The 27,524-nt window shown below is 50.4% G+C and overlaps 1 protein-coding gene across 8 annotated transcripts in view; it reads right to left on the minus strand.

The window, feature by feature from the left end:
- Positions 1–27,524, minus strand: part of ASTN2 (astrotactin 2) — a 1,111,474-nt gene that overhangs the window by 311,795 nt on the left and 772,155 nt on the right. For all 8 annotated transcript variants that reach the window (XM_075560396.1, XM_075560395.1, XM_075560402.1 and 5 more), the window contains 3 exons: positions 24,844–24,968; positions 20,092–20,196; positions 16,759–16,938 (listed from right to left, as the gene is read on the minus strand). In XM_075560396.1, coding sequence (XP_075416511.1) covers positions 16,759–16,938; positions 20,092–20,196; positions 24,844–24,968 — 410 coding nt within the window. The remainder of the gene's footprint in view (positions 1–16,758; positions 16,939–20,091; positions 20,197–24,843; positions 24,969–27,524) is intronic.

Consider the following 27,524-nt stretch of genomic DNA (forward strand, 5'->3'; position numbering starts at 1 on the left):
TACTATTAGGGGGCTTCAAAACATTTGTGAAAACATTCAATGTCACTTTTCTTTTTCTACCAGCTTTTTGAGGCTCCCTTGTTATACTGACTGGAAGACCAGAGCAGTGAGTGGTATGGACCACTTCATTTCATGTGGCCTACATTCATTCATTATTTATGGAGCGCCTACTATGGGTCATCCTATAGGCCAGGGGTACAGACGTACGATAAATGACAATGTGGCTGCTTGCTCAGAAACTGCCTCATCCTTTCTAACACAAAGCATTTGAAATACAGTTTTCTCTTGCCCTGGACCCCTTTGGCGGCCAAGTGCGTGACCGTGAGGGTCTGTCCCAGAGATGGTCAGAAGAGGGACACTGTTACTCCAATCAGGATAAACCTGGTTTGAGTCGTATAGTGTTCTTGTGGGCTCAAGTTGTACTTTTAATCTAGTGCTAATTAACGACCTCTTCAAAGTGGCATGTTAGCCAGCTCTGTGGGCAGGGATGGAGGGCACAGCCGAGTGCGAGGCCCGGCGCTGTGCTTTGAACCCGACTGGGAGGTTGATTTGCACTCAGGACGCAGAGCCCCTCAGGGATGTCAGAACAAATTATAGACAGGAAGCCTCGGTGCCCGCATGCATTTTACAAGCAGAGCAGCTGTGAGGTAGTAGGCAAAATACACACTTAAGACTACAGACCTACAGCTTAATCTTGTCGATAACATTAATATTCATGAGCCTCTGGGCAAGTCTGGAGTTAGCGAGGCAGGTAAGGGCCTGGCAGTGTGTTCTACTGAGAAGGTCACTGGGCTGACCAAATCTTAGCTCTGCCTCTTCACTGGTGGTGTGACATCACGGGATCTGTACCTTTGTGCCTCAGTTTCCTTATCTATAAAATAGCAGGTTGGGCTACCCATGAAAATCCTTTCTCATTTCATGATTCAAATTAACATGAAAAAAAAGCCAGAATGGTGCTGAATCTTCTCCCCTCTTCCAGGTTTGGCACATTCTGTATTTGCTATCACGTCAGTATATTGTGTTTTCATGTGAGTGGTAGAAAGAAACTGCTTTAGAATGACCTCCACTGTTTGTCCAACTGCTCACTCTGCGTCTGGTGTTGTGACTGGGGTGGTGAGAACTAGAAGATAGGATATCCAATGATACATGGAAAAGTAACATTCAGAAAACGAGTTGGCTGGAGGAGACAAAGGCTTCCTTCGCCTCCTGGGGCGCAGAGGTAGATCCTCTGGGATCCACACTAGGAGCTGTTGGTGATGCTGCAGCACAGACTGCTCAGGTGTCAAATTAAAAAGGCTACTGGATACGATTCACTGGAAGGTCAGACACATTCTCCACGTTCTTGCTGGGAAAGTCCACCCAGCCTACCTAAAGGCTAGTTATATGATCAACATTGTTAGTAGGATGGTGTCTTGGTGCAACGGAATCAAAGTATTAACATATGTGTATACCTTGGACATGTTATCAGGCGAGTCCAGTCACAGAAAAAAGACATCATGCTTGGTGAAGTGGCAGGTCGGGGAAAAGGAGGAAGACTCCCTGAGATGGACTGACAGGGGCAGCTGCAATGGGACCTAACAAGAGTTGTGAGGATGGTATAGGACTGAGCACTATTGCTTCCTGTTGCACATAAGGTTTCTGAGTAGGAACCCGAGATAGTTTTATTGTGCCAACTTGGCCTCCATAGCAACATGTGGGCGGAGTTTAATCAGGTCGAAGCTTGATTGGAGGACAATGTAGATAAATGCTTTCTGAGGCCAGCATACTGTCTCTCTACCTGGTGATTGGACCAGTGCGCTTCTAGTTCTTCACCTCAAATTGTGTGCTGCACTACCTGTGAGCCAAGCCAACCTGTGGATCCTGTCATTGCTAGAGCTTGAGATACCATAGATACCATGGGGCCTGCTTAGCTCCCACTGTACGAACTGTTGGTGTTGTCTGCTGCCTGCTGGGCAACTCTGCCTGTCTTGCCTGAGGGCAGACTGCCGTCAGCTTTCCTGACCTTGGACTGGCAGCCCACATGAGTTGAAGGACCTTCAGTATATTCACTGTTCCGTGAAAGTGAGTTGAACTGAGCCCTCTGTACTGCTGTGTGGGTGAAATCAGCTGTTATACTCCTCGTTGTATAAACCTCTATCTATCTATCTATCTATCTATCTATCTATCTATCTATCTATAAGTGTCCTAGTTTTGCTTCTCTCAGGAACCCTGCCTAACATAGAACCACATCAACAGCACCTAACTATACACACACCCACACACAACACAACAAGGAGAGGGCCTTCAAAACTTTTGTGGAAAAATTCCATTATTTTTTCATCTCATTTTTTCCCACAAACTTATTGAAGGCCCCTAGTCTATATATGTGTATACACATGTGCAATTATACACATATGTATTAAAAATAACATAGCAGCTACATGTGTAGCTATTCCTGTAGATGACTAGTCAAAAGGATTGGACCTTCAGGTCAACATTCATTACCTCAAATAATTAGAAAAATAAAAATATGCCACATATCTCACTGCTGGCTCGAGATACTATTACCGGATGACTAAAACTTGAGCTCTGTAAACAGGGAGGCCTGAATTCAGTCTTGGTTTCCCCATTTACTGGCTCTGACCTTTAATCATTTAATTTAGCCCCTCTGAGAAGCAGTGTGCTTCTGTGAAGATGTACAGCTGTAGGTCCTTATTAGGAATGTAAAGGTGCTTCTTCCCATTTTACTGCATTATTGTGAAGAGACGACGGATGGAAAACAGGCTATCAGGCATTTGTAAGCCTTCTGTAGTGGTAAATATTATGAAATGACAGTAAGTTAAATGTATTTAAACATTCTCCTTATTTTTGTGACAGGATGATGCAAAACCAGCAAGGGGAAAGCCTGTTTGCTTCTAAGGAACATTACTTAGCAACTCACTGCTATCTTGATTTAAAGTGTGTGTGTGTGTGTGTGTGTGTGTGTGTGTGTGTTTGACATATAGACAAAACCAGGATGTTGTTTTGATGGTTTACTCATTTTACCTGGCTATAAGTATGACAGATTATTTTCACAGAGCGTTAAGATAGATTTCACGTGTTCATTCACTCAAACAGAGAAGAGGCATCTGTTTATTGTTAGCAATAAGTATGCTGGTAATAGGGGAGCCATGGAGGGTGAATGATTAAGCGCTTGACTGTTAACCAAGAGGTTCTGGGTTGAACCTGCCAGCTGCACATGGGAGAAAGATGGCCGTCAGTTCCCTGAAGATCCCAGCCCTGGAACCGTGTGCGGTAGTTGTACTCTGTCTTGTTGGGTCCCTGCGAGTCATAATTGGCTGGAGGGCACTTTTTTTTTGGCTTCTTAAAGATGAAGTGAAATGAGTAATGAATGCAAAGATGAATCATTCATGAATCCTGTAATCAGTTTATAATCTGGCTGTGGACGTAGATATGTTAACCGTTGATATGGGTATAAAGGAGAATAAGACATGGTGGTGCAAGATACAAATGATCTGCCAAGCATATAAGGAAAAACGACTTTTCACTGAGAGAATCTAGGTGCTGGAGGGAACCCTGGTAGCACAGTAGCTGAAGCGCTCGGATGCTAACCGCCACTTCAGGGATTTGAACCCACCAAGGCTCCACAGGAGCTGTGGTCGTGTACTTCTGTACATATCTACAGAAACCCTCCCTATATGTGGTAGTTATATAATCTGGTGTCAATGTGAGGATTCAGAGTGAAGAAGTAGAGTCTAGGCTGTCAATCAGGTCACAGCCAATAAGGCCTGGCCTTCTGAGGATTCTGGGAACTCCGGCATTCCTCCTTGGAAGTGGGAGACACACTCGACTGACTACCTGAGAGACTCTACTGACAAGACACCTGGAGCTATGTTGATGGTAGCGAGAGCCGTGGACCTAGAGAAGCCACGTGGAGACCCACACCAGTGCTGAGATGTTTACAGTGTTTACAATGCTACTGGATCCACAAGACTTCCCACCTACTGGCCTGTGATCTTCCAGCATTCTGCATCATTGCATGTGTTTCATGAGTCTGAAGAGGACTGTACAGATTGGTATCAGGCATATGGGCTAATATCAGACTTATGGACTTGATCTGGATTGGGTTGGGATGTTTTCTCAAAGTTCAATTGCTCTTGTATATAAAGCTCTCTCTCATACACATATGAGTCTCATACACATTTGTTTCTCTAGTCCACTGGACTAACACTATGGGACAGCTCTAAAATGGCTGAAAAGATGTTGAGTCAGAATTGACTCAACAGATTTGGGGTTTCGGGGGCTTGGGTTAAAGAATGACCTCAGAAGTAGAGACTACAGCATGAACAAAGGTGTGACCTTAAGGCTGTGAGTGAGGAGTTTATTGTACTTGATACCTTAGAGAAATATAAAAGAGCTGAAGTGGCCTCATCGGTCGGTGACTTTTCTTTTTTGTAAGTTTACAAATGGCTCTGTTTTCCTGCCCTAAGCCACATCCGCTGGTCCTTGTCAGTAAGTACGGCTCAGTGAGTGATCCTGCACACAAAGGGAGTAGACTGTAGCCCATAATCTCCTTGGAGGTGGAAGAAGAAGAAGTTGGAAAGCTTCACACACTCACACACACACATCCATATTCTAATAGAGTTCTCAACTTAGACCAACCGATTGACAGTTCTTCAGAAATAAAGTTTCTAGTTGTTTTAGAATCCTGAAATACCACATTGTTCCCCCTTAACAATCTCAGTCAAATGAGCCTTGCATTCTCGGTATAACGTGGTGTGACAGAGTCCATTTCTGGCTGATTGACTACCCAGCTTTCAAGTCCCACCAGTTCCCATCCCTTTCTGCCACGTATACGGACAAGCTGGATGGAGTGTTCGCTCCTGGTATGGGGAGAATGTTCAAGCCAACCCTACCCCTTTCTGATGTGGAGGGGGGATAGTAACTCTCCCACCACCCAGACATGGGAAAGTCAAGGCTGTCTCAAGGCAGTTTAGACCTGATTGGGAGCGCCCTCTCCCAGAAGGCTTCCTCCTGTGTGTAAACAACCCTTTTCTGGGCATTGTTCATGGCACATGAACTAAAATTTTAGGTGCGTATAAGGTCACCATGCTACTGAAAGGTGGAAAAGAGTTAAGCATGCCCATCTGAAATGCATCGTTTTCAGTACTCAACTCTTCCAGTACAAACCACGTGTTTGAAGTGACATTCACTATTCAACTTTTTTTTTGAAAGCCTCCTAAGGAGACGAAGACAAGTGTATAACAGAGTTTGTCAGCAATCATCCACTGCTTGCAGAGATATGTGTAAATACTAAAAACAACAAACAACTCATGCACATACGAACTGGAACACTGGTAGCAATACTTTTTTGACTCATCCATGGACTATGATGATTCGCCTAGACTATCAGCATTTTATATCGTCAGTAAAAGCTAGGCTGGTTAATCTGAACAGTCAGGATGACTGTGTGAATGACATAAAGCCTCACTACATTAAAAATGGTAGAAACACTGCTGGGTATTGAAGGCAGAAAGTAACCTTAAGGCAACAAGTGGAAAAAGGACAGTTGGTTTATTCTGGAAGATCATATCTTCCAGTCCTTCAATTCCCAGGGCCATTGGTCTCCAGCTGGCACTGTTGAGGATTCACCTCCTTGTTCATGACCCGACTGGCAATAGGCATATGCAGTTGCCCACTCTTTGCTGCCAATTGTAGTGCTTTCAGGAACCTTACATGCTGCATATTCGAAACTGGACTCAGCTTGAGACCTCCTCCTCCTCCTCTATATTCTATACCACCGCAGGACACCAGCTCCCATCCTGGACCTGAAGTCAGAATCTTCTCCAATCATCTCAATTTCCTCCACTATTAAATCATAAAGTTCAGTTCATTCTAGCAACTTAGTATGTTTCTTTTTAAAAATTGTTTATTTACCTTTTTTTTAACTTAGTATGTTTCATACCCATTTATTTTTCCTCTTTAGGTCACCAAATTTTAGGCTAGTAATTTCCTCCCCCTTCTTGGAGCACAGCTACAAATCCCTAACTGATCTTCCTGACCCTAGCACCCACCTATACGACATCTCACCCCAATTTGAATCCTCTCACATGCCAGTCAGAGTCCAATTGTGAAATGAAAACACTAAGAAGAAAAATACTCCAAACCTTCAAATGCCCTCCGATGGACCGAGGAGAACTAAGCATGCCTTGACATGCCTGACAAGCCCCGCCTGGCTCAGGCTTATCCCATCTGCCCGAGCGCTCAGCTCCCTCGTCTCAGTCCTACTTTCTGTGCTATTTGAAATACTGTTCCCTGCCCCCCTCTCCCATCTTTACCATGCTAAATCTTACACCCGTCCACTTTTCTGGAATGCCTTTCCCAATCCACCACATAGCTTTGAGTCAGGTGTCGCCACCACATTTTATGCTTACTCTTCTGGCATTTACACCCCACACTGCAATTTTTTGGTTACTTCTTGTGCTCCCAGACCAGGCTGAGCTCTGTGAAGTCAAGACAACATCTAATTTACTGCAGCTCCCAGGTCATCTAGCATAGGGCCCAACACACAGTTGGCTGTAAAACACTGCTGAGCAAGACCAGGGCCGAAGGGCAGCTGAGCTCATATGCTGGTACATCTGCGCACTTTGAGTCACATTTTACACCAGACAGTCATTGCATTACCTGCCCCTCCTTTGAGCCACCTCCCTGAATTACTGACTTGAGCTGCAGCAGAAAATTGGGGGCAAGGATGGTGGGAGTGTGGTGTGGGTGACAGTGTTTGAGATAGTTCTTCCTTCCAGAATCATCTAAATAAAACAGTTAAAAATGGAGTTCCTTTCTGGACTAAATGTAAACTGGTATAAAATTGTTCTTGGGAGAGGAGACCTAAAAAGATACCTCCCATTGTATGCTATGTGAATTGTATTTCAAGCTAGCTGTTGGCTATAAAGAAGAAAGCTTTGGATTCATGGACTTCAAAGTACCTTTTAGAGCATCTCCGTGGGTGGGCGAGGGCGGGAGGGAACAGCACTAGATTGAGTCCTAATCCTGTCACTAATGTATGAGTCTGAATTGATTCAAGGGCAGTGGGTTTAGGTTTTGCTGTTACTGGTTTTTATTTGGAGCCAGTTGCTTCTCCCTAGACTATTTTCCGCTATCTATTAAATGTGTATTAAATGAAGGGTCACTATCATTGTAAACTTCAGCGATCCCCATGGCTCAGACTTCAGAGACTGCTAGGGCTAAGATCTCCAAAAGGAGCCTAACATCTCTCTGGGCATTTGTGGAATTGGCTTACGCCTAGGACCTAAGGAGGAACCCCTAGAGTCAAGCAGGCCTTTCTAATGAGAACCACCAAGCCTGGCTCCAACCCAATGGGTGAATCCGGTCAGTCTCTTCCCTGAGACTGGGTCCAGAGCCTGCACCCTGACCCAGAGCTATGGTGGCCTAGCAAAGAAGGCTCTGCACCCAGCTACCCTTCATCCACAGCCTGGATTCATGCAGGCTCCTTGTCAAGCACTCCGGCGGCACAGGGGTGAAGAGCCCACGATGGCTCCTTGGGAGAAAAGACGTGGTGCCTGTGCCTGATGACCTTCTAGAGAGCTAAGGAATCCTCTGGGGAAACTCTTCTCTGCTCTCTAGGGCTGCTATGGGGTGCGCGTGGTGGAATCTGCTTCTGTTCTCACCTGACCTGACGGAAACATGCTGGGGGGCGGGGGGTCCCTCTTGGAAAGACCACTCTTTTTGGAGTTCTTGCTGACCTTAAATAATGGCAAAAGGTGAGATAATTTGACAAGAAACGATTCCCCAAAGAGGAAATACTACTTTGCAGTGGCGTGCCTTTCGATTATATGGCCTGCCCTCGCTGACTGACTTGGGGACGTTCCCAAGTCCAGGTTGTTTATGAAACATCATGTGAAAAGGGAGGATGAACACATGAGCTCATCAGCCGGAAGATGACTGCATCATTCCAGAGCTACACAACGACATGGCCCAGCCACTGCGACACGTAACGTTCACTCCGGCACCCAGCGTTACCTTCGCCTCACCCCTCAGTGGCCCTTACTGCCAGATGTGTAATATCAGTGCACAAAAGAGTCATCTAGAGCTTTGACTATTGTCATAGACAAATGTTAGCTAACGCGATAGGCAATATTGGAAGAGCAGGTATATCTCTTAGCCCTTCTGTCCCTCAGTTTCCTAGACATAAAGATACCAACTTTCAAGGGCTATTGTGAGATTAACTAAGATTGTGCATAGGAAGTTCCCATCACACGTCCAGCACAGTGGGAACATCTGGATGACTATAGGGGCCCATGGGGTGGGCAGACCTTTGAGTCAAGCTGGTCCTGGGATGGTGCCTCTGCCACCTTTTAATGTGACCTTAAGCGGTGAATGTTCTCGTTTCCAAGATGGGGAGAGCCATCTGGACCTTTCAGGGCTGCTGTGGAGAGGACAGGAGATCACGTGACTTAACAGCCCTCAGCAGGAACACAGCCCTCTTCTGTATCACACTGAACTCCTACCCATGCATCTAGAGGACCACTGTAAGCATGGTATCTGTCCAGCTGTGCCAACATGCCCAGCCGTGGTGGCAGGAGGAGAGGCCATCTGTGCTCCTTTGTGACCATTCTGCTCCCACTAAGTAGCTGAGGCCCCAGACTCATCTAGGGAGTTCCACATTCTCAGGGCAGCCCTACATCACCACCCTGCTCCCTCAGCCCCGGCATTGTTTTCTTGGGACGGCGACGGTCATGGCACCCACTTGGACAGTGTCAGGGCAGCTGGTTGACAGCATGTTAGCCTCTAGGAAAGACGATGGAGACCACCTCCAGGGCTTCAGGGCATGGAGTGTGGGTCACGTAAACGGGCAGTCTGCCTAGCCAGTGACTTCCCCATTGGTGAGTCTGAAGGGGGCTTTGGTATCACGGAGTGTTTCGATCTGCTTGAAATGCTCAGGGTTGGGGAGACCAAAAATTGCGTCTACCTGCTGAGTACCTTCCCTCTACTGTGGCAGCAGGAGCTAATGGTCAGGTGAGCTGCCCTCCACCCTCCCGTCTGTCAAAGGGAACCAATTAGCCTAGAATGGAAAACACTTAGCACCAGAGTCACTGTTTTCTGCTCTCACTCCTGACAAGCACCGTGCTACCCAATCACTGTTCCTGTCCCCTGAGCCGGGTCCCAGCCCGGGACCTCTGGTAGGACGGTGGTCCTCCAGGCCGTCCAGGTGCCACCTGCATGACTGGCTAGAAGATGAAGCTCAGGCTGGGCTAGATGATTGCTCAGGCCTCCCCCAGCTCTGCCTCTTTCGAGTCTGGGAAGCAAGTTGTGGAGAGGGGGTTGGGCAAGTAACAAGAGAGTTTCCACGCCTGTAGCAAGTTGAGCACCTAACTCGGAGTCAGCTTCCCCGAGTCCTTCTAACTGGAGAAGAGAAGCTGAACCAGGAGCCGATGTGATGAAAGCACCCTGGGTTCAAATCCCCACCCTGCCAGCTTCCCGGGCGTGACCCCCAGCCAATCAGCCCACCTCTCTGTGCTTCAGGTTCACTCGGCGTCAAATGCAGCCGGCAGTGCCTCCTTCACAGACGTGTGCGGAGCGAATAGGATGGGATAACACTTGCACAGCGCCGAGCACATGAAAATCACTCTTCTTCTTGGTTTCCACCCATAGAAAGATGAGGGTGTTCCGTTCCAGAAGAGCTCAATCTGGACCAGCGAACAAATGCTTTTGGGGGGTGATTTCATCTAGTGGAAATGGAATCTCGTGAGCCTGTTTGTGTTTAATGAAGCACGTCCTGGATCAGCCTTTCGCAAGGTTCCGAGGAGGAAGGAACTGGCGTTCTCCGGTGTGCTGCAGCCTAGACTCGGCGGGTTCCCCCCTGGCGGCTCTGATCCCCCACTGCCCCAGAATGGACTGACCAGGCAGACAACTGCCCAGAAGCCAAGGGGCAAGGTGAGGGAAAGGGGATTCTCAATGAACTCCTACCACCATGCTAAGGAACATGGGGCTTGCTAGCACAGGCCAGCGTGCTACCAGGCAAGGCTCTTTAGGCAGGGTTTTCGGGAAGGCAGGTGAGGCTCGGAAGTGGCACGCTTGAGGGCACACCGGTAGCTAGTCAGTAAATGGGGAAGCCAGGTTTAACAGAGACCTGCGCCAGTGCATTCGGATCTGACTAAGGGACTCCATCAATGGTCAGTATTGCTTTTCTTGACCCTGGGAGACTGCTGTGGAACCTTTATTCCCCCAAAACACACAAATGCAGTCAAACAACATTGTGCTCACACTACTAAAGCTTCAGTGATCCTCCAAGGCTCTCCCTTACTCATCCACTCATTCAGTACACAGTATTGAGTGCTATCCATTTGCCGCTGCCACTCCTAACGTTCTTAGTGGCTAGTCCCTTGGGGGTGGACAGCGCAGTCCTCCTGCGCTGGCTGTTCTTAGTCTGGAAGCTCCACTGGCATCCGTTCACCAGCGGTGACCCTGCTCGTATTTGAAATTGTGGAGCCATCGCTTCCAGCATCACAGCAACATGCAAGTTGCCACAGTCTAACACAGTGAGAGACAGACAGCATGACAGACAGATCCCCAACGAGATGGATTAGTACAGTGGCTGCAACCATGGGCTCAGCCTAGCAATAACTGGGAGGACCGTGCAGGAGCAGGCAGTGTTGTATTCTGTTGTACATGGGGTCGCTATGGGTCAGAGCCAACTCAATGACCCCCAACAACTGCACTGTGCCAGGCCCTGGCTAGGTGCCATAGCACAATCACTCATCAACTGGGCATGGCCCCTGCCTTCATGGAGCCCGTTGTCTAGTCAGGGAGAAGATAGAATAAAAGACAAAAGCAAAATCCATTGTCCATCCATGGATTCCTGACCACCTTATGGGGCAGCATCAAACTGCCCCCACAAGGTTTCCTTGGCTGTAAATCATTGGAGAAGCAGACGGCCTCCTTGTCTGGTGAAGCATATGGCAAGTTAGCTATCAAGCACTTTAACCACTGTGCCACCATAAGGGAGAGACAGGCATCCGTCAAATAAACTCACTAAGGAAGGTGGATGTACAACCCGAGTTCAGTTTTGGGAGGAAGAGGAATAGCATTCTGAGAGAGAGGACTGTGACCAAGGGCTCTGACCTTGCCTGAGGCTTCTTGAATGGGTTGATGAGGAAATGACGTTTGAGCTGAGATGTGCAGTGATTTAGATCCAAAAAGCAACAGAAGTTCAACTTGCCTGATTGCAGCTTGTTCTGGGGCCCGAGGGAAGGTCAGTATGACTGGAGAGAGCAAGAAGGGAGAGCGCGCTAAAGAGGCTGGCTGGGAACAGCTCCTGAGACACTTCGAGATGGACGGAAGGCGTGTGAAAAGCATCCTCGGGGTAACATCAAGGCCCGAAGGGGATTTTCAGGGAGGTATGGCCAGTCCCTCTCAGAGGCATGCCCAGTGTGAGCTGGGTGAGAGTGGAGACACGGAGACCAGGCAGGACCCTAGTGGTGATGGTGGCTTGGACTTGGGCTGAGTGAGAGGGAGACACATGAGCCAATTCAAGGCCATTGGGGAACTAAAGCAGAAAGATCTGGCAAGGTTTGGCAAACGAGAGGTGATGGTGGAGAGGGGGGTGCTGAGAACAACTCCTAGGTTTCCTGCTTTGCCTCTCGACAGAAGATGATATATTTTTCATGGAAACAGAATGCTAGGAAAGGGCCAGGGGCAGAGGTAGAATTCTCATCTTCCATGCAAGAGACCCAGCTCGATATCTAGCCCATGTGCTCCCTGTGTGGGCACCACTCCTTCATCAGTGGAGGCTTGGGTGTTTCAGCAGAGCTTCTACACGAAGAAGAAGTAGGCAGAAAGGCCTGGCCATCCATTTCCAAAGTCAGTCAACGAAAACCCTAAGGATTGTCAGTATGTGACCTCACTGTGCATGGGGATGCCCTGAGTTGAGGATGTGGAGTGAGGTTCAGGCAGGCAAGCACGGTTGCGTGATGGTAAATACCAGAGGAAAATGCGGAGCTGGATGTCAAAATTGGAAACTATCATTGTCTTGTACACATGACCGATAAGGATGGGATGCAAACCTACACGTGCAAAGCACAGTGGATTAGCAGTCCATCACCTTAATCAAACCACCAGTGGCTCTGGGAGAGGAAGACGGGACTTTCTACTCCCATGAAGTCTTGAAACTCACAGGGGCAGTTCGACCCTATCCATTGGGTCCCTATGAGCTGGCATGGACTCAATGGCAGTGAGTTTTATCATGTCTCACTCATCACTGTCACTGAGTCAATTCTGACTCTTTGAGATCCTCTAGGACAAGGGAGAGGCGCCCCATGTGGAATTATCAGATCGCACTCTTTATGGGAACAGAAAGCTCCGCCTTTCTCCTGTAGAGTGGCAGGTGATTTCAAATTGCCAAAGCTGCAGCTATCAGCCCAACACATAACCCACTATACCACTGGGGCTCGTGTTAGCAGAGCAGGGATGGAGAAACAGAGTGTGCTGGGGATTCTCCATGGAGACAGGCCCAGAAGGGCTCCGGGCCTGGGCCATGTGAGGCAGCAACATCACTGACTTACAGAGGAGACGGAGAAGGAATTGGCAGGAAAAGAGGTAGGAGACCAGAAAGAGCTGGTCTTAAGGAAGCAGACACAGCAAGTGCCCAGGCAGGAAGCGAGCAGTCACCTCTGCAAAGTTTTTCTGAAAGCTGACTTTCTGAATTCTACCTTGCAGGACTGGATAGAGCAGAGGCTGTACACTGGTGCATATGGGGGCTGGAGGCACAGGGAACCCAGGGTGGACGATACCTTCAGGACCAGGGGTGTGAGGGGCGATGCTGGGAGAGTAGAGGGTGAGTGGGTTGGAAAGGGGGAACCGATTACAAGGATTCACATGTGACTTCCTCCCTAGGAGATGGACGGCAGAGAAAGGGGGAGGTGAGGCTCCGGATAGGGCAAGATATGACAAAGTAACAATCTATAAATTATCAAGGGCTCATGAGGGAGGAGGGAGCGGGGAGGGAGGGGGAAAAAGAGGACCTGATGCAAAGGGCTTAAGTGGGGAGCAAATGCTTTGAGAATGATGAGGGCAAAGAATGTAGAGATGAGCTTTATACAACTGATGTATGTATATGTATGGATTGTGATAAGAGTTGTATGAGCCCCTAATAAAATGCAAAAAAAAAAAAAAAAGAAAGCTGAGAGGAGAGGAGAACCTTGTCCCCGGATCATTAAGCCACTAGGGAAGTAGAACGTTGCCTATGCGGGTCTCTGCTCGGAGGCAGCCCCCCTTCGGTCTCTGCTGGTTGTTTTTTAAGCAAGTTCCCTCAGAGACTGAAGCTGCAGATAATTCCCCAGCTCACAGCAGGCCCTTGGCCACAACTGGTCTCACAAGAGGAGGTGACATTTGACTACACCTTTCCCTTCTCCTCACACCCTCAACCCCATGACTGCCGTTCAAATAATCAAACTCCTTGAAAAAGTTGTCTGGGAATGTTGCAGCTGACATTCAAAAGTGCATCGCAATTCAAATGGAAATGTAGACATTCTTTCTGTTGGACAGTCTTGGGAAATTATGATGGAGATAAAATACTCCTTAAGGGGGGTAACAGGCATTTGATCGTGGGGATATCTCCAGCCACGGGTTCTCCTCAGGGAAGCTCAGGGCTAGTGTCATCGTTAGGTGAAAAACATCCCTTCGTGGGGGTGACTGAGCCGAGGAGCTTGGGAAAGGCATGGACACGTGCCCCCTCCTCTCGGTCCTGTCTCTCCATTTGTCTTTGTAGATTTCCTTAGTCTCGCCCTCCTTGTCTGCTGTCTCCAACACCTGCCGCCTCGCTCACACACTCTCTCACACACATGCACAGATGTGTGCACACAGACACACATGCACAGAACGAACAACCCCACCCCGTGCACACGCCTTTCTCTTCCGTCGTCCTTTTCTCCATGAAAAGAAACGCCACTGGAAATCCATGAAAGCTACCAGAAAGGCCACGCAGACTTGGAAGCACATAGGAACGAGAAGCACCTAGCTTCCCTTGGGAGATGGGCCAGGCAAGCACACGGACCCCATCTCCCTTGACGTTGCAGTCTCTCAGATGCTCTCCAGGATCCAACAACCTGACCCCTATTGCAAATGAACTTGGAGCTGCCGGGACATCTGGTTTTCATTTCTGGGGGCACGGCATGATCTCGGGTAGAAGAAGTACCGGGGCTCTGACAGGGATGCAAACTCCATGTCCTTCACTAACATCAAGTCTGCGACGCTGATAGGCCCCTTTTCTTGTCTGTAACACGGGTAATAAGAAGCCCTGCCTTCTTTGCGGGGGCATCAGAGGCAGGCCGTTTATAAACTGTAAAGGGCTGGCCACAGGCGCGTGTTTGCCACGCGTACCTTCTTTGATCTCTTTCCACGTGTTCCTCTTCCAGCCTTGGGCCTTCCGATCCAGAAGACACCTGGCCACGGTCTGGTGCTAAATGTCAATGTCAAGGAACGCCAGAGCTCCCACCCGCTCCACACTAGAAAGACATATCAGCAGCCTTGTTCTTGTGGCATATGTGAATCATAGGGAGAACTGAGGGCCAAGGTCACGCCAGGAGTAAGGGCTGGGCCCAGGACTGAAATCTTCAGCTGGTGCCCCTGACTTTGTGGTGTTTGAAACTACTGCTGCTCCTGTACCTACTGCATGCTGGGTACTTAGCCTGCATTATCTCCATCCTGCCAAAAGCCATGGAAGAGGATTACAGCCTCTCGTTTCACAGGAAATTTAGGCTTAGAAGTTCCTTTGCTTAAGTTTACATGGCTGGCCTGGTGGAAGAGGTGTCAGGACCTAAATTCCGCCCCCCACCCCCACCCCGTCACACCCCTGTGCTCTTCCTACAAGCTCGCCCCCCCCAACCCAAACTCACCCCCCCCCAACACGAGTCATTCTGATTCAGATGCCAACCACGCACAGTGCATGCTAGAGGGAGAAGAGATGCCCACCATCTCCGAGGCCAAAGAAAGCGTTCAATCCTGTAGGGGCACATTGCCAGATTCTTGCCCTGCTACCAGGACTCCCAAATTAAAAGGAAAACAATGCAACCACAATATCTGAGGTACAGCCGACGTGTCGCCAGGTAGGCCTGGGGTAGAAGAAATTCACAAGTGGCTTCAAGCTATCCAGAAGGACAGTGCCTTCTGGGCATGGGCATGGAGAGTGGGAGCAGGGAATCCCACTGGGACATTTAGCACTCCCTAGTTACCTAGAAGACCTGGAGTCAGGGCTCCCAGCTACTGTTTCAGCACCCTTTCTACACCTCTCCCGCCTCATTACTTGTCACAGATTCAGTGCACCGCTTTACTAGCACTGGGATGTTTGCGGAGGGAACCAGTCAAAGACTTGGAAGCAGTCAGCAGCAGAGATGGGGATGGGATCTGGCACCAGAATGCTGTTGTGGGTCCCAAACCCGAGATGAGGCAAATTAGTTCAGCGGCCACCATCATGGCAGGGTTCTTATAAACATAACCTAATTGCATTACCTCAAAGTTCTGGAGCTTATTGCCTTGCTTAATGATGTGTCACATTATTTATAGGGTAGGGCAATGAGAATTCTATTGATTTAATGCACTTCCCTAAACACTGTCATTGTCATAGCCATAAAAGGGAGCTATTCCCAGGCAAGTCAATTATGTCCCCTGTGTCTATAAACCATCGGTGCCCTATACAGCTGCACTCAAGAGGCAGGGAGGGGTGAAGCCGTGACCACAGGAGCACGAGGTGGGGTGGGCTCTGGGCTTGATCTTGTCAGAATGTGTAGCTGCCTGGGAAGCTCGAGATGTGGGGTGTGCAGGGTTCAACCCTTGCAGTCTGGGTTCCGGGACTCGGAGTAAGCACCTTTCCCTTGTGGATCTTTGGGTTTGACAACTGGGTTTTGGAATTCTGAGTTCAGTGAAATCATTCAGGTCACTTTGGGCTCCCCTGTCCAGGAGTTTTATGGGGAGTTGATTTTGTTCTTGCGGACGACCAAAGGCTGGTGGAAGATTGAGGAAATGAGGGGGCTGCGCCCTATGAATAAGATGCAAACAGGGTTTTTAAAAGTCATTTCTCCTTACCCTTTCCTGCAGCCAAGGGCCTTGTGAAATGAGTTGACAACGATTGTAATAACCATGACAGCAACACTCCTGTCTACCTGACAGAGGGAATGAATGAACGTGAGCTCTTGGGTTCCGTGCATCTGCTGTTCCAAGCCTTGCCCTACAGGTCAGTGGCTGTGGGCACTTGGCTTGGCATGAATGAGACTCATTTTCTCGTATGTGAGATAAGACATGAATACACGATCCATTAAATAAGACCAGACGAACTTCCCTGAGGATAAAAGCCTCTCCAGGAGCAGCCAGAAACTGCTGCCCACCCCAGACATGTGGTGGTCTCTCCCAGAGGAACCAGGTCCCTTCTTGGGTCCTGCCAAGAGGCCTGGAGAGAAAAGGGGGTCAAGAGAACACCCCATTCCTCATCCCCTAGCAGTTGTATCCAGGAGGAGGGTGGGAATAAAGAGCCTGTGTCAAAGAGCACCAGCTCTGATAACACCTGACCTGAACAAGTCCTGAGAGAGCCATGAGGTGTGTGGCTGTTGCTGAGACTAGAGCCCAGAGGGGGAAGGGACGTGTCAAAAGCCACAGAGCACAGGCCTGGCACAGCGACGAGTGAGATCCAGGAGATGTCCGTTCTTTCCCCAGCCTTCTTGCCTCTACACCCTACCCAGCCACCGCCCCCACCAAGCTCTTCAGGCTTACCTTTCTGGTACTGGAGCCACAGCTGCTGCTGGACCTTCTTGCTGGGGAAGTGGATGATGCAGGTGAGCTCTGAGCCATAGAGGGCCTCTGCAATGTAGTGGGAGCCATAGTGCTGGATGAAGGATAGTAGTTCCTCCCGACTGCTCTCTTTGTTCAGGATCTTGAGGACGTTGGTGAACTCTGGGCAGGGAAGAGGAGGAGAGTTGTCAGACTTGGGGGATGGTGGCCAAGAAGTTAAACTAGTGGCAGGAGGCCCCTTTCAGCCTGGGGTTGGTACCTTGCTCATCCACATAGTGGTAGCCCAGCTGGCTACCCTAGTGAAAATGTTTCCATTGTTCCCCCATGTATGTATTACAGAATGGCTCTCTCTGATGGGCACACAAGGCTCTATCCAAGAGAGAAATGGAGGAAGAGGATGGCCTAAAACTTGCTGTCTTGGATCACAGGGTCTTCAAATCAACCGTCAGGAAGCCAAGGCTGATATCTACTGAGCAACTAATGTGCACCAAGCATTCTGCTGGATGGCTCGCCCACTTTGTCTAATGGAGCTGTAGCCACAACACTGTGGCCCTGGCGACCACCATCACACATGCTGATGGACAAGCCAATGACTCTCCTGGTTCCCCGACCAGAGGCATGAGAGATCAGACCCAGTCCTGCCCTCCCTCAGAAGCCCATTCTCTGTGACACCAAGTAAACCAGGGCTTGGATCATCCCTGGTAGAGTTCTGATGCCACCATTTATTTGCCCAGGCTCGGCAGGCCTGTCCAGGCTGCAGATCTGATCCATAGTCCGACATCCACTTCCCTTTCTCTCTCTGCTATTGCTTCCTGAAGCCGGTATTTTCTCTCTCCCTAGATTGCCACGAGAGTCTTCTCACTGTCCTACTTCCTTCTAATACCACACCAAAGAAACCCCGAAGTCTTCAGCACCCTGCATGGGGCCTGCACATCAATCGTTCAGTAATGACGATTCCCATCCCCTCGCCTTCCTCAAAGATGCCATGACAGAGCTTTAACATTCTTTGGGGAATGTTAAAACCTTTTGCAGCTGCCCCTGGGCCCATGGACCTTCACTGGGCCTTCAAAGTGACTAAATCACCACCCACAAGTCAGTCACACCAGCCTTGCACCTTCAACAAGTCCGTGTTCTCATTTCCCCTTGAGTGGGATCTGCGATTCCCAGCATGCTTGCTTGACTCACATTCTCCATCCTCCTCCCTTCCCCACCCCCCACACACTCACACTGCCTGAATTGCCTCCCCACTTCCTCCCTGAGAACCCAGAAGTCACCCCTTCCCTTGGTAGCCTCCACTCCATCCGGACCAGGAACTTTGTTATAGATTGACTTGTGTCCCCTCAAATACATGTCAACTTAGGTGGATCATTCATCTCCGTGTCTTGTAATTGTTCTCCATTTTGTGAGCTGATGTGATTATCCTTTGGGTTGCGAATCCTCACCTCTATGACACGACTGAGGCAGGATAAGAAGCAGTTGTGTTGGTCTCCAGGATTAGGAACACCATTAACACCAACTAAATAGATAGCGGGAAGCAGGATGTGGCCTTTGGACTTGGAGTCCCTGTGCTGAGAAGCTGCTAGACCCACCCAGGGAAAGAAGGATGCCCAAACACATGGAGATCTCTCAGGAATGCTTGTCCCGCATATGTGGAGAAGCAACAAGGACCTGCCTCGGAGCCTCCCTACCTAGAGAGAACATGTTCCCCTACAACCGTGGTTCTGAGTTTGGATTTCTAGCCTCTGAAACAGTGAGGGAATCACTTTCTGTCTACTTATAACGCTTGTCCCCCCTGGCTTTCCCTATAGCAGCACTAGGGAACTAGGACACGCCCCTACGCCCGGTTCCTTCGCCACGTCTCTCCTTGATTGAAGCAGAGGCCCTCATTCATTGCCCATCTGCACATGTCCTTCCAGCACCCAGGTCTCAGTGCCCCACCCCGGCCCCAGTTCCTGGCATGTGTCTGGCATAGTGGCCACATGACTAGAAGTACAGCCGAGATTGTGCCGCAGGAAAGCAAGACACAGAAGAGAGCAAGCTCCGCTCCAACATTAAACACAAGCTCCAACTTGCCAGCATTTGATTCACAAAGGGATTTGCAGGAGCATAATTATTGATTAATTAAAGCAGATACACCTTTGTCGTTCTACCAGGAACATCACAGTCTCCCCTGTAAGTGCAGTGTGCAGGGGTGGTAGGCAAAACAGAAACAAGACTTGAAGAAGGGGCGCTTGATTAGAACAGCCCCTCTCCACCAACCTGTTAATTCACGCATCTGGGTAATTAATTCCTCAGTGTTAATAATGAGACGGCTCATGTAAAGTAATAAACAACAGCATCACGGGGAAGCTCTTATAGCTCTGTCTCCAGACAGGCACCCCCTAGTCAGATCCCTGCCTTGCACCCTGCTCTGTGACTGTCTGGCTGTGTGACCTCTGTAAAGTTACTTCACCTCTGATTCCCAGTTTTCTCATCTGAGGGAAAGTACGGGGTCTTGGAGACCACACGTATAGAACATTAGGTTACTTAGGGGGCCCTCAGGCAACGAACCAGGGGGGCCGTGGAGTGAGGGGCAGCATAGGAAACATAGGCCAAGCCTCATCCCTGCAGAGTCTTTTATTCAGTCTTTATTTGTCACGTTCCAGTTCCTTATCACACCTGAGCACCAGCAGTACTTCAGCCCTCTGCTGGTTTCTGGGGACACTGGATAGAGGAACAAACGAGACCCAAGCTGTACTCCCCTCTCCCTCTTACCTCTGCCCCGCCCTGCCTCACCCCGTGCCCTTGAAAACACACACACACACACACTCTCTCTCTCTCTCTCTCTCTCTCTCTCTCTCTCTCTCTCTCTCTCTCTCTCTCTCTCTCTCTCTCTCTCAGGTCGGCAGGGGAGACAGATGTGATTCAGATTAAAAGCCAGCACCTGTCAAGGCTTCGATCGCAGACTTTGCCGTAGGTGTGAAAATGCTTTTAAGGACAGAAACATGGCCTCGGTGGTCCTTCCCAGCTCTCTCTGGTTCGTCCTTCTGCAAACTGCTCAGCTAGCACTTCTGCCAGGAAGCCCCTCTGCCTCCCCTGGAACAGACGACTCTTCGTCTTGACTACCACTGGCCTCTGCCTGCGTTGGCCCTACTGCAGTCTATCCACAGACCTGTTTGTGGTTCCTCTTCCCTGTGAACTGCTTGATGGCAGGGAGGACGCTGCCCCAATCCCTCAGCATCCCCTCTGCCAGCACAGGGCGTGGCGTGGCTCAGGTTCTCAGGAACATGTGCTGAAGGACTCCAAGCTTCCCGGCAGCCCTTGCGAAGCCCTCACCTGCTGACAGCGTGATGGTGCTGAGCTTCACCCGGTAGAGGTTGCTCCGGACTCGCCACTGCTGCACCATGGGGTAACCCATGGCCTCGTCATACCGGATATCTCCTAGAGAGGGGTGGGGAATGAGAGGGTCACGTGATCAGAGCTTTCAGACAACTCTCACCCAATGCCCACCCCACCGCTCTGGGATCTGGGTAGTGGCCATCTGATTTCGGCTGTGGGGCAGACTTAGGGTGTCAGGTTTCCCTGGGGGCCGACAAATTGAACCAGACTGCAGTCTCAGGCCTCTGATCTCAGCCCAAGCCCTGCTTTCAATCTGTGCGCCACAGAGGGCCAGGCCCTCTCACCCCGAAAACAAGAGCGCCCCAGGTCGATAGATCCACACGCCCGTCTCTAGCTCCCAAGTCAGTAACTTGTCAAGCGGCGTTTCCCCATTCAACACTGCAGGCACCCCTGCTGCCTCCTCTCACTCTCAATGCCAGAGTGAAGCAGAAGCAGCATGCGGGTAACCTAGAGCAGTTGTACGTGCAGGCTGCCCCAGCCTGCTCCGTTACCCGGGCCTTCAGGCTGGTCGGGATGCAGTGCGTGTGTGAAGCCTGACACATTTACTGTCCAGACCCGGACAGAGTTGTAGGGCCTTTAGTGTCGACCTTTAGCACTTCCCAAAGAGGTCCACACCACCCCCGGGGCAGGGAGGATTGCTGGAAGGACCTGGGGGGTGGGGTTGGGGGCTGCAAAAGCAGATCCCTACATTGTACCCTGGATTTTGGGCTACAGTAGAAACGTTTTTAATTGCCACGGGGGCGCTGAGTCTTTTTTTTTTCTTCTTCAATGTAAAGGGTGTCAGTAGACCAAATAAGTTTGCGAATCTACGGTATTGTTTTCCCAAAGGGGCCCATGGAAGAGTCCTAGGAGTTAGGCAATGCACACAACTGTAAATTTAAAGAAGACAGGAAACAATGGAAACGTTAAGTCAAATAAGATTTAAAAAATAGTCATCATTTCTGAGCCCCTTGAACATGCCCTATGAAGGCTCTTGGGAGCAGCTGCTTGGACCCTGTCATCGTCATTCGTTGTTGACCGGTAGACTTGGACTCCCAGTGACCCTGTCTGAGAGAGCAGAACTGCCCCCAGAGGATTTAGGTTTTTTTGCTGTAATCGTTATAGAAGCAGACTACCAAGTGTTTGCCCCTCGTAACTGCTAGCTCAGTTTGAACTAGCAACATCTCGGTTACCAACCAGGTGCTCAATCACTGGCCCACCAGGCTTTCTTCTTGGACCATGGGACCCCCTTTGGGTGGGCCCCTTTTGTCCAGAAGGCCCTCTCAAACTGCTCCAGAGCATGCATCTTGGGAAACGTGGACACAGACACACAAGCCAACAAACACCAACAGGCACAAAGCAACAGAAAAGGCTAATGGTTAGCTTGGGGTCCCAGGGGGTTGGATGATTCGTAGGTTCTGTTTAATATTCATCCCCATTTTCTAATTTGCCTATCCTAAGCACAGCAAACGCGCTCTTTCAAAATCAGAAAATCAATCTATCAAAAGGAATGTTGGCTGTCTCGGCAGTTATTATTATTGTTATTCCCCCCCCCCCCTGCTTCTGGGGTCTGGCAAACGGCAGCACATTTCCTGTCTTGCTCTTGTCCCCTGGTGAGGAGGTACTTCCGAGACATCTGATACCACGATGGAAATGAGAATCTCACTGGAACAATGATTTCTTCCTGGACATTACTGCAGTATTAAAGTTGTCCGTTACTGTCAGCTTTTTCCCCACACACACCCCCCTTGCCTTTTTCTCCTGAGCCTTTTCAGGAATAATATGAATTTTTTTAGAAGCTTTCATTTGAAAGTAAAATATTCATGATCTCCAAAGATATGTCCAGCGGAGTGAGGGCATTTTGTTATAAATATGCCCTCTCTGTTTAACTGCTCTGCCTCTCTGGTAGGTCCTTCCTTGGCAGTCTGAGGGGCGTTGGGTGGGGGGAGGAGAGGGAGGTGGGGAAGGCAGGAGAGGGCCATGTTTCTGACTCAAGGCAGACACAGAAAGCAGCCTGCACAGGACAGCTCCGACCCTGGGGCCCACCTATGTCTCCTGACTGAAAGTAGGGTGGGGGTGGGGGGTGCGGGCTATCAGCAGCTGAGCCTAGACCCTCACAGTGGGAGGCAGGGTGCTCTGACAGAGGCTGTTGGTGCAGCTCCTAGCACCCAGAGAGAGCCAGGGAGTGCACAGGGCCATCAAAGAATGACAAAGCCTCCATCCTGCCCTGTACCCACAGGGGTGCTCATCGCCCCTGCTCTCCCGACCCTGGTACTTTCTAGATCCTGGCCTGGAATACAAGCTCCTGGGCAGAATACCAGGAGCTCCAGGGTCATACTGGGCTGTGTGTTGGGCTGCTAATGACAGGGTCATAAGTTCGAAAGGGCCAGCTGCTCCATGGGAGATTGATGAGACTTGCTGCTTCTGTAATGATTTACCATCTTGGGAACCAGCGTGGACTGTTCTACGCTACCCTACAGGGTGGCTGTAAGTCAGGCTTGACCTGATGGGAGGGACCTGGGCGGAATGCCAGCTTCTTCTCAAGGGTGAGGTGTCCGTCCATATGGTCCATGCCTCTCCCCCTGTAGGGGGCCAGTGAAGAGTTATCACCTCACTCACCCTCATCCTGTGCATGCTCACAGACCTGCCCCTGACCTGCATCTTACTCAGTTCCACCCCAGAACTCCCTCTGCAATGAGGTGAGGTATATGAATAACAGATTTCAATTTCAAGTAAGTACTCTGGAAATATAAAGGTGGTTTCATTCAAGGACACAAAGACACCTCTCCCCCTCTTCCCCACCCCACCCCCCCAGGCCAAAAAAACACCTGTAACAATTCCTACCACATACGTTGGACCAAATATGTCAATCAGTTCACAGACATAATTTCCATTTCTCTCATAACAGGTGTGTCAGAGTTGGAAATTGAAGCTCACAGAGGGAACCCGCCCAAGGAGACACACCGATCGAGGACAGATCCAGGGTCCTCTGCATGGACCGTGTAGGTGTCTGTTACAGGAGGTAGTGAATTCCCCAGCACTGAGAGTATTCAAGGAGCCCCGGTGGTTCACTGGTTACTCATTGGACTACTAACCACAAGATCAGCAGTTCAAAACCACCAGCCACTCACCTGGATACAGATGAGGGTTTCTACTCCTATAAAGAGTTACGGTGTCAGAAACCCACAGGGGCAGTTCTACCCTGTCCTACAGGGTGACTGTGAGTGGAATCGACTCAATGTCAGTGAGCTTGGTTTGGGTTTTAGTGGCTATCCAAAGAGAAACCATTCAGCAAAACATCCTGCAGACTTATTTTCTTATCCATCAGGAGAATAGTACAGTATTATAAGCCATCTCAGCATGGAAAGCCTATGATGTCGTGTAAAATGAAAATCAAGGTGGGCACCACCTGTTTTAGACATGTTTTACAAAGCTCCATGATTTGGTGTGATCTACATCTGGGCCCCTCTTTGGAGCAGGGCAGGGAGGTGGTAACAGAAAGGCATGAGCCCATGAGGGCTTAACTCCTGACTCAACTTCAGAGGCACCATGTGGCCTTGGACAAGTCATGTGACCTCTTTAACCGGTCTAAGGGGAGCACTAACAATTTTGTGGGGTTATGTGGATTCACGTATGCAAAGTGCCTGGCACATGTAGGCTCCCTCCCTACTTGCAGCATTTTACAGGAGAGGGTCCTGGAAATTGTACCTGTCCAAGGACTCCCAGGGCTCGCAAGCGATGCACATACTGAAACCTGAGTCGGGCCCTACTGTGGGGGTCTTGCTTATGGGACATCTCCATGGTCCTACAGAGTGAGCCTTCCCCCGGGACCGTGAATGAGGTGCTGAGCTGGTACTCAACAACTATATCACAAAAGCAGGTCCAGGCTCCTTATGCCTTAGGGGACCCCAAACCAAGTTCACTGCCATCGAGTCTGTGCCGACTCAACAGTGACTCTGTAGGATGATGGGGCTTTCCAAAACTGCAAAATCTTTATAGCAGCAGACAGCCTCATCTTTCTCCTGGAGAGCAGTCGGTGGGTGTGAACTAACTGCCGGCTTGCAGTTAGCAGTCTACTAATGCTTACCCCACCTACCAGCAGAGCTCCTACACCTTAGGAAAGTCCACCAAGGAAAAGGGTAGCACAAGGGAAAGGGAGGGGACTGAAGGGGACCCAGCCATGGGACAGAAGGAGGCAGGCATCAGAAAGGCCTGCAGAGTCTGGCTCCCCACTGAAGGAGACGGATCGGGGGTACTGAGGAGGGGAGGGTAAGGAGTGCAGACTCGGAGCCCCGGCACCCAGGTCAACTTTGCTATGTGACCTGGAGCTCATTCTGTTGCTTCTCTGAGTCTAGAGCCCTCATCTCCCCAATGGGAAGCATAATACTCCCCCCACCCCCACCAAATGGCCAAGACCAAAGCCAAGCTGCATCACCAATGCTCTCCTCCACACCCTTTTACTTCAGAATGGCGTGGAGAGGAAAACCAAAACATGGGATGTGCAGAGCCAAAAGACCAGCACACATAAAGCCGGCAGACTGCACACTGTAAGCAGAGGCCAAGCCTCTCATCAAGGATGGACCCTTTCCGATCCCACCCTCACAAACGGGGGCGGGGGGCGGCTGGGTGCTGGCCCTTGGGTCAGCTGAGGGCAGCTCTGCACCAGCAGGTCAGGTGTGCGACTGGGGAGGGCCCCCGTGTCTGTCTTACCTGTGAGCAGCTGGACATCTGGGAGGGGCTCAGAGAGGACCCCGCGACACTGCTCCTCCACCGGCAGTGGGATCACCAACAGCCCGTCGGCCAGCTGGGGGAAGTCCTTGATGAAGTTGTTCTCCCTGTGGAGAAGAGCAGAAAGACTGCCAAATGAGGAGGCAGGAGGGGGCCGCAAGGCAGGGAGGTGGGGAGTTCAAATCCCACTAGAGAACCCAGGGCGCAGAGTGACTGAGCCTCTAGGGCGAGTTGGCCAGCTGGATCGCCTCTGGATCCCTGAGGACAGGCAGCTCTGTAATCAGCCCCGTCTTGCCTGCGGAAGAAGCTCACTCTCGCTCTGGGAGGCAGCTCTGAGGTGGTCCCTTAGGGTAGGATGCAAACCGACTGCCACCACCTCTGGGCTGTATGATCTCGAGCAAGCTATGGTTCCTTTCAGAACCTCAAGGCCTTCGACTGAGTTCCCAAGACTGTTCGTTTAAAGACAAAGCCATTGAGCACGCAAGACCCAGCCTGGCCTATGCCCCGTGCACGTCTGCTTCCCATGCCAGCAGACGGAATGACAGCGTTGAGCCAGGAGGAGCGGGTCACTGGAAACAGCTCGGGGTGCTTGAAGAACGGGGTGAGGCCCAGCTGCAGAGAAGAAGGCTAAGAGTGAGTGGAGTTGCCGACCTACGTTGTGGTTGAAGCGCAATAACCTCCTTTTGATGAAGCTCCTCCTTAGGCTGAGGGAGACACCCTGGCTTGCAGCAGGGTTGGGACGCGCTCAGGAGAAATTGAGGGGCCAGACTCAAGCAGTCTTCCAGACTGGTGGGTTTCTCCTTAGCTTGACTTCTTTAGGGGCCCCTGTCCCTTTGTTCTGCTAGCTGGAAGGTTGGTAGTTCAAACTCGCCATCCATTCTGCGCATGCGCGAGAGAGGTGAGAGAGCTCATGGAATGGATCACTGGCTTGGAAACCCCATGCAGGGATGCTCTGAGTTGGACAGGGGGTTTGGTTCCTGATTTAGGAGTTGGAATGGACTAGATGGCAGTGGGTGATCCCTTTCCCATAGGGACATCTCAGGGAACAGGGGACGCACATTTCCCTGGGCGACTGCAGGGGACAGATGGCTTTTGGAAGGAGGAATCGACAATGTATCAGAGGGAGGCAGGCTTCCATCTCGTCACCAAAAAATCCCCCACAAACCCACTGCCATCTAATCAACTCGGACCACAGCACCCTATAGGGCTGTAAATATTCATGGAAGCAGACAGTCTCATCTTTCCCCTAAGGAACAGCTGGTGGGTTTCAACCACTGACCTTGCAGTTGTTGCCAAACGCTCCACCACTAGGGCCCCTCACCAAGAGACCTGCCCACCGAGGAAGCAAGCCGCCAAGGGAGGTGGCTGGTGAGCCTCCTGTTTCCAGTGGGGTGTAGGCAGGAAACTTGATACGCACTTAGCCTACAGGATGGATGTCTAGGCCATTCTATGTTAGAATCAGACTTTTGGGGCCCCATCATACACAGAGATCCTCAGAGTTAGTGACTCGGTAAAATGCGGTGAGGATCATGCAGAAGGCAGAACAAATGGCAGTGGTTTATAGTTTTTCTTCTGAAAACCAGAAAGACAAACACAAGCACGTACGATGCTAAAGCAGTGCCTTTGAAGCCCGGATCTGGAGCTGTCAAAGCATCAGGTGGCCTGGATCACTTTCCTGCCTGTATGTCACCTCCCTCCATCCCACCCCAGGCGCCCACACGGCTCCCCCCCCCCAGCTCATTCATTTAGTGCACCCCTTTCCACATCCGGCTGTTGTCTACTCAATCTCCGTCACTTGCTAGGATCTGGCTACACCCTGGCCCTGTGCTTCATTGCCAAAGGCCACTCACAGCCACCCTACCAGATATTTGCTGTCATGGTCTGTACTTCACATATGTGAGAACTGAGGCTCAGAGACGCTAGGTGGTCGAGTTGGGATTCGAAACTTCAAACCTTGTCCTCTTGATGAGAAAGGCAGAGACCTGGTGAGGTAAGGGGGTGGGCCTGGGCCTGTCTGCCAGTGGCCTGCACCTGTGTGTGGAGGCATGCCAACCTGTTTCTCAGACCTGTGTGCGGCCAGGTCTGTCTGTCGGTGTGTGCGTGTGATTGTGGGTCCCCCGCAGGGGTCTGTGGTTGGCCCTTGACTTGCTTGCAAACCTGGGAGTGTGCGACTGCAGTGTGGATCCCGAAGGCTGCTGTAAATGCCACCAAGGAGCATGCACACTGGCCAGGATCTACGGGACCAAATTTCCTATGTTTCTGATGTGCGAGGGTGTCTGGGGTGCAGCAAGTCCTTCCGAGACAGAGCGCGGTCTCCTGGCCATTCAGCATGCAGGGGGGAGCCCTGAACCGGTTGCTGGGACCCAGGTTTCAGCTCGGTCCTCTTATTTTTCTCGAGACCGCCCCAGCTCAGGGGAGAGGCAGCACAATAGTTTTGAGTCAGGCACAATTGGTATGTCAGTCTGTCAGGGGATAAGATGCTTATGGGCGGGGGTCTCCTTCCTTTGAGACCTTGTTTTATGGGTGACTGATGCCAAGGGTCAGGGGTGGCAATGGCTCTGGAGATGGGTGATACCACCTCCCAGCTGTGTAACCTGGACCAACCATTCAAACCTTCATTTCCTCATCTGTGAAATGGAACCACTAATGCTACTCAGCCTGCC

Source organism: Tenrec ecaudatus, chromosome 10 (assembly GCF_050624435.1).
Source record: "Tenrec ecaudatus isolate mTenEca1 chromosome 10, mTenEca1.hap1, whole genome shotgun sequence".
Lineage (NCBI taxonomy): Eukaryota > Metazoa > Chordata > Mammalia > Afrosoricida > Tenrecidae > Tenrec > Tenrec ecaudatus.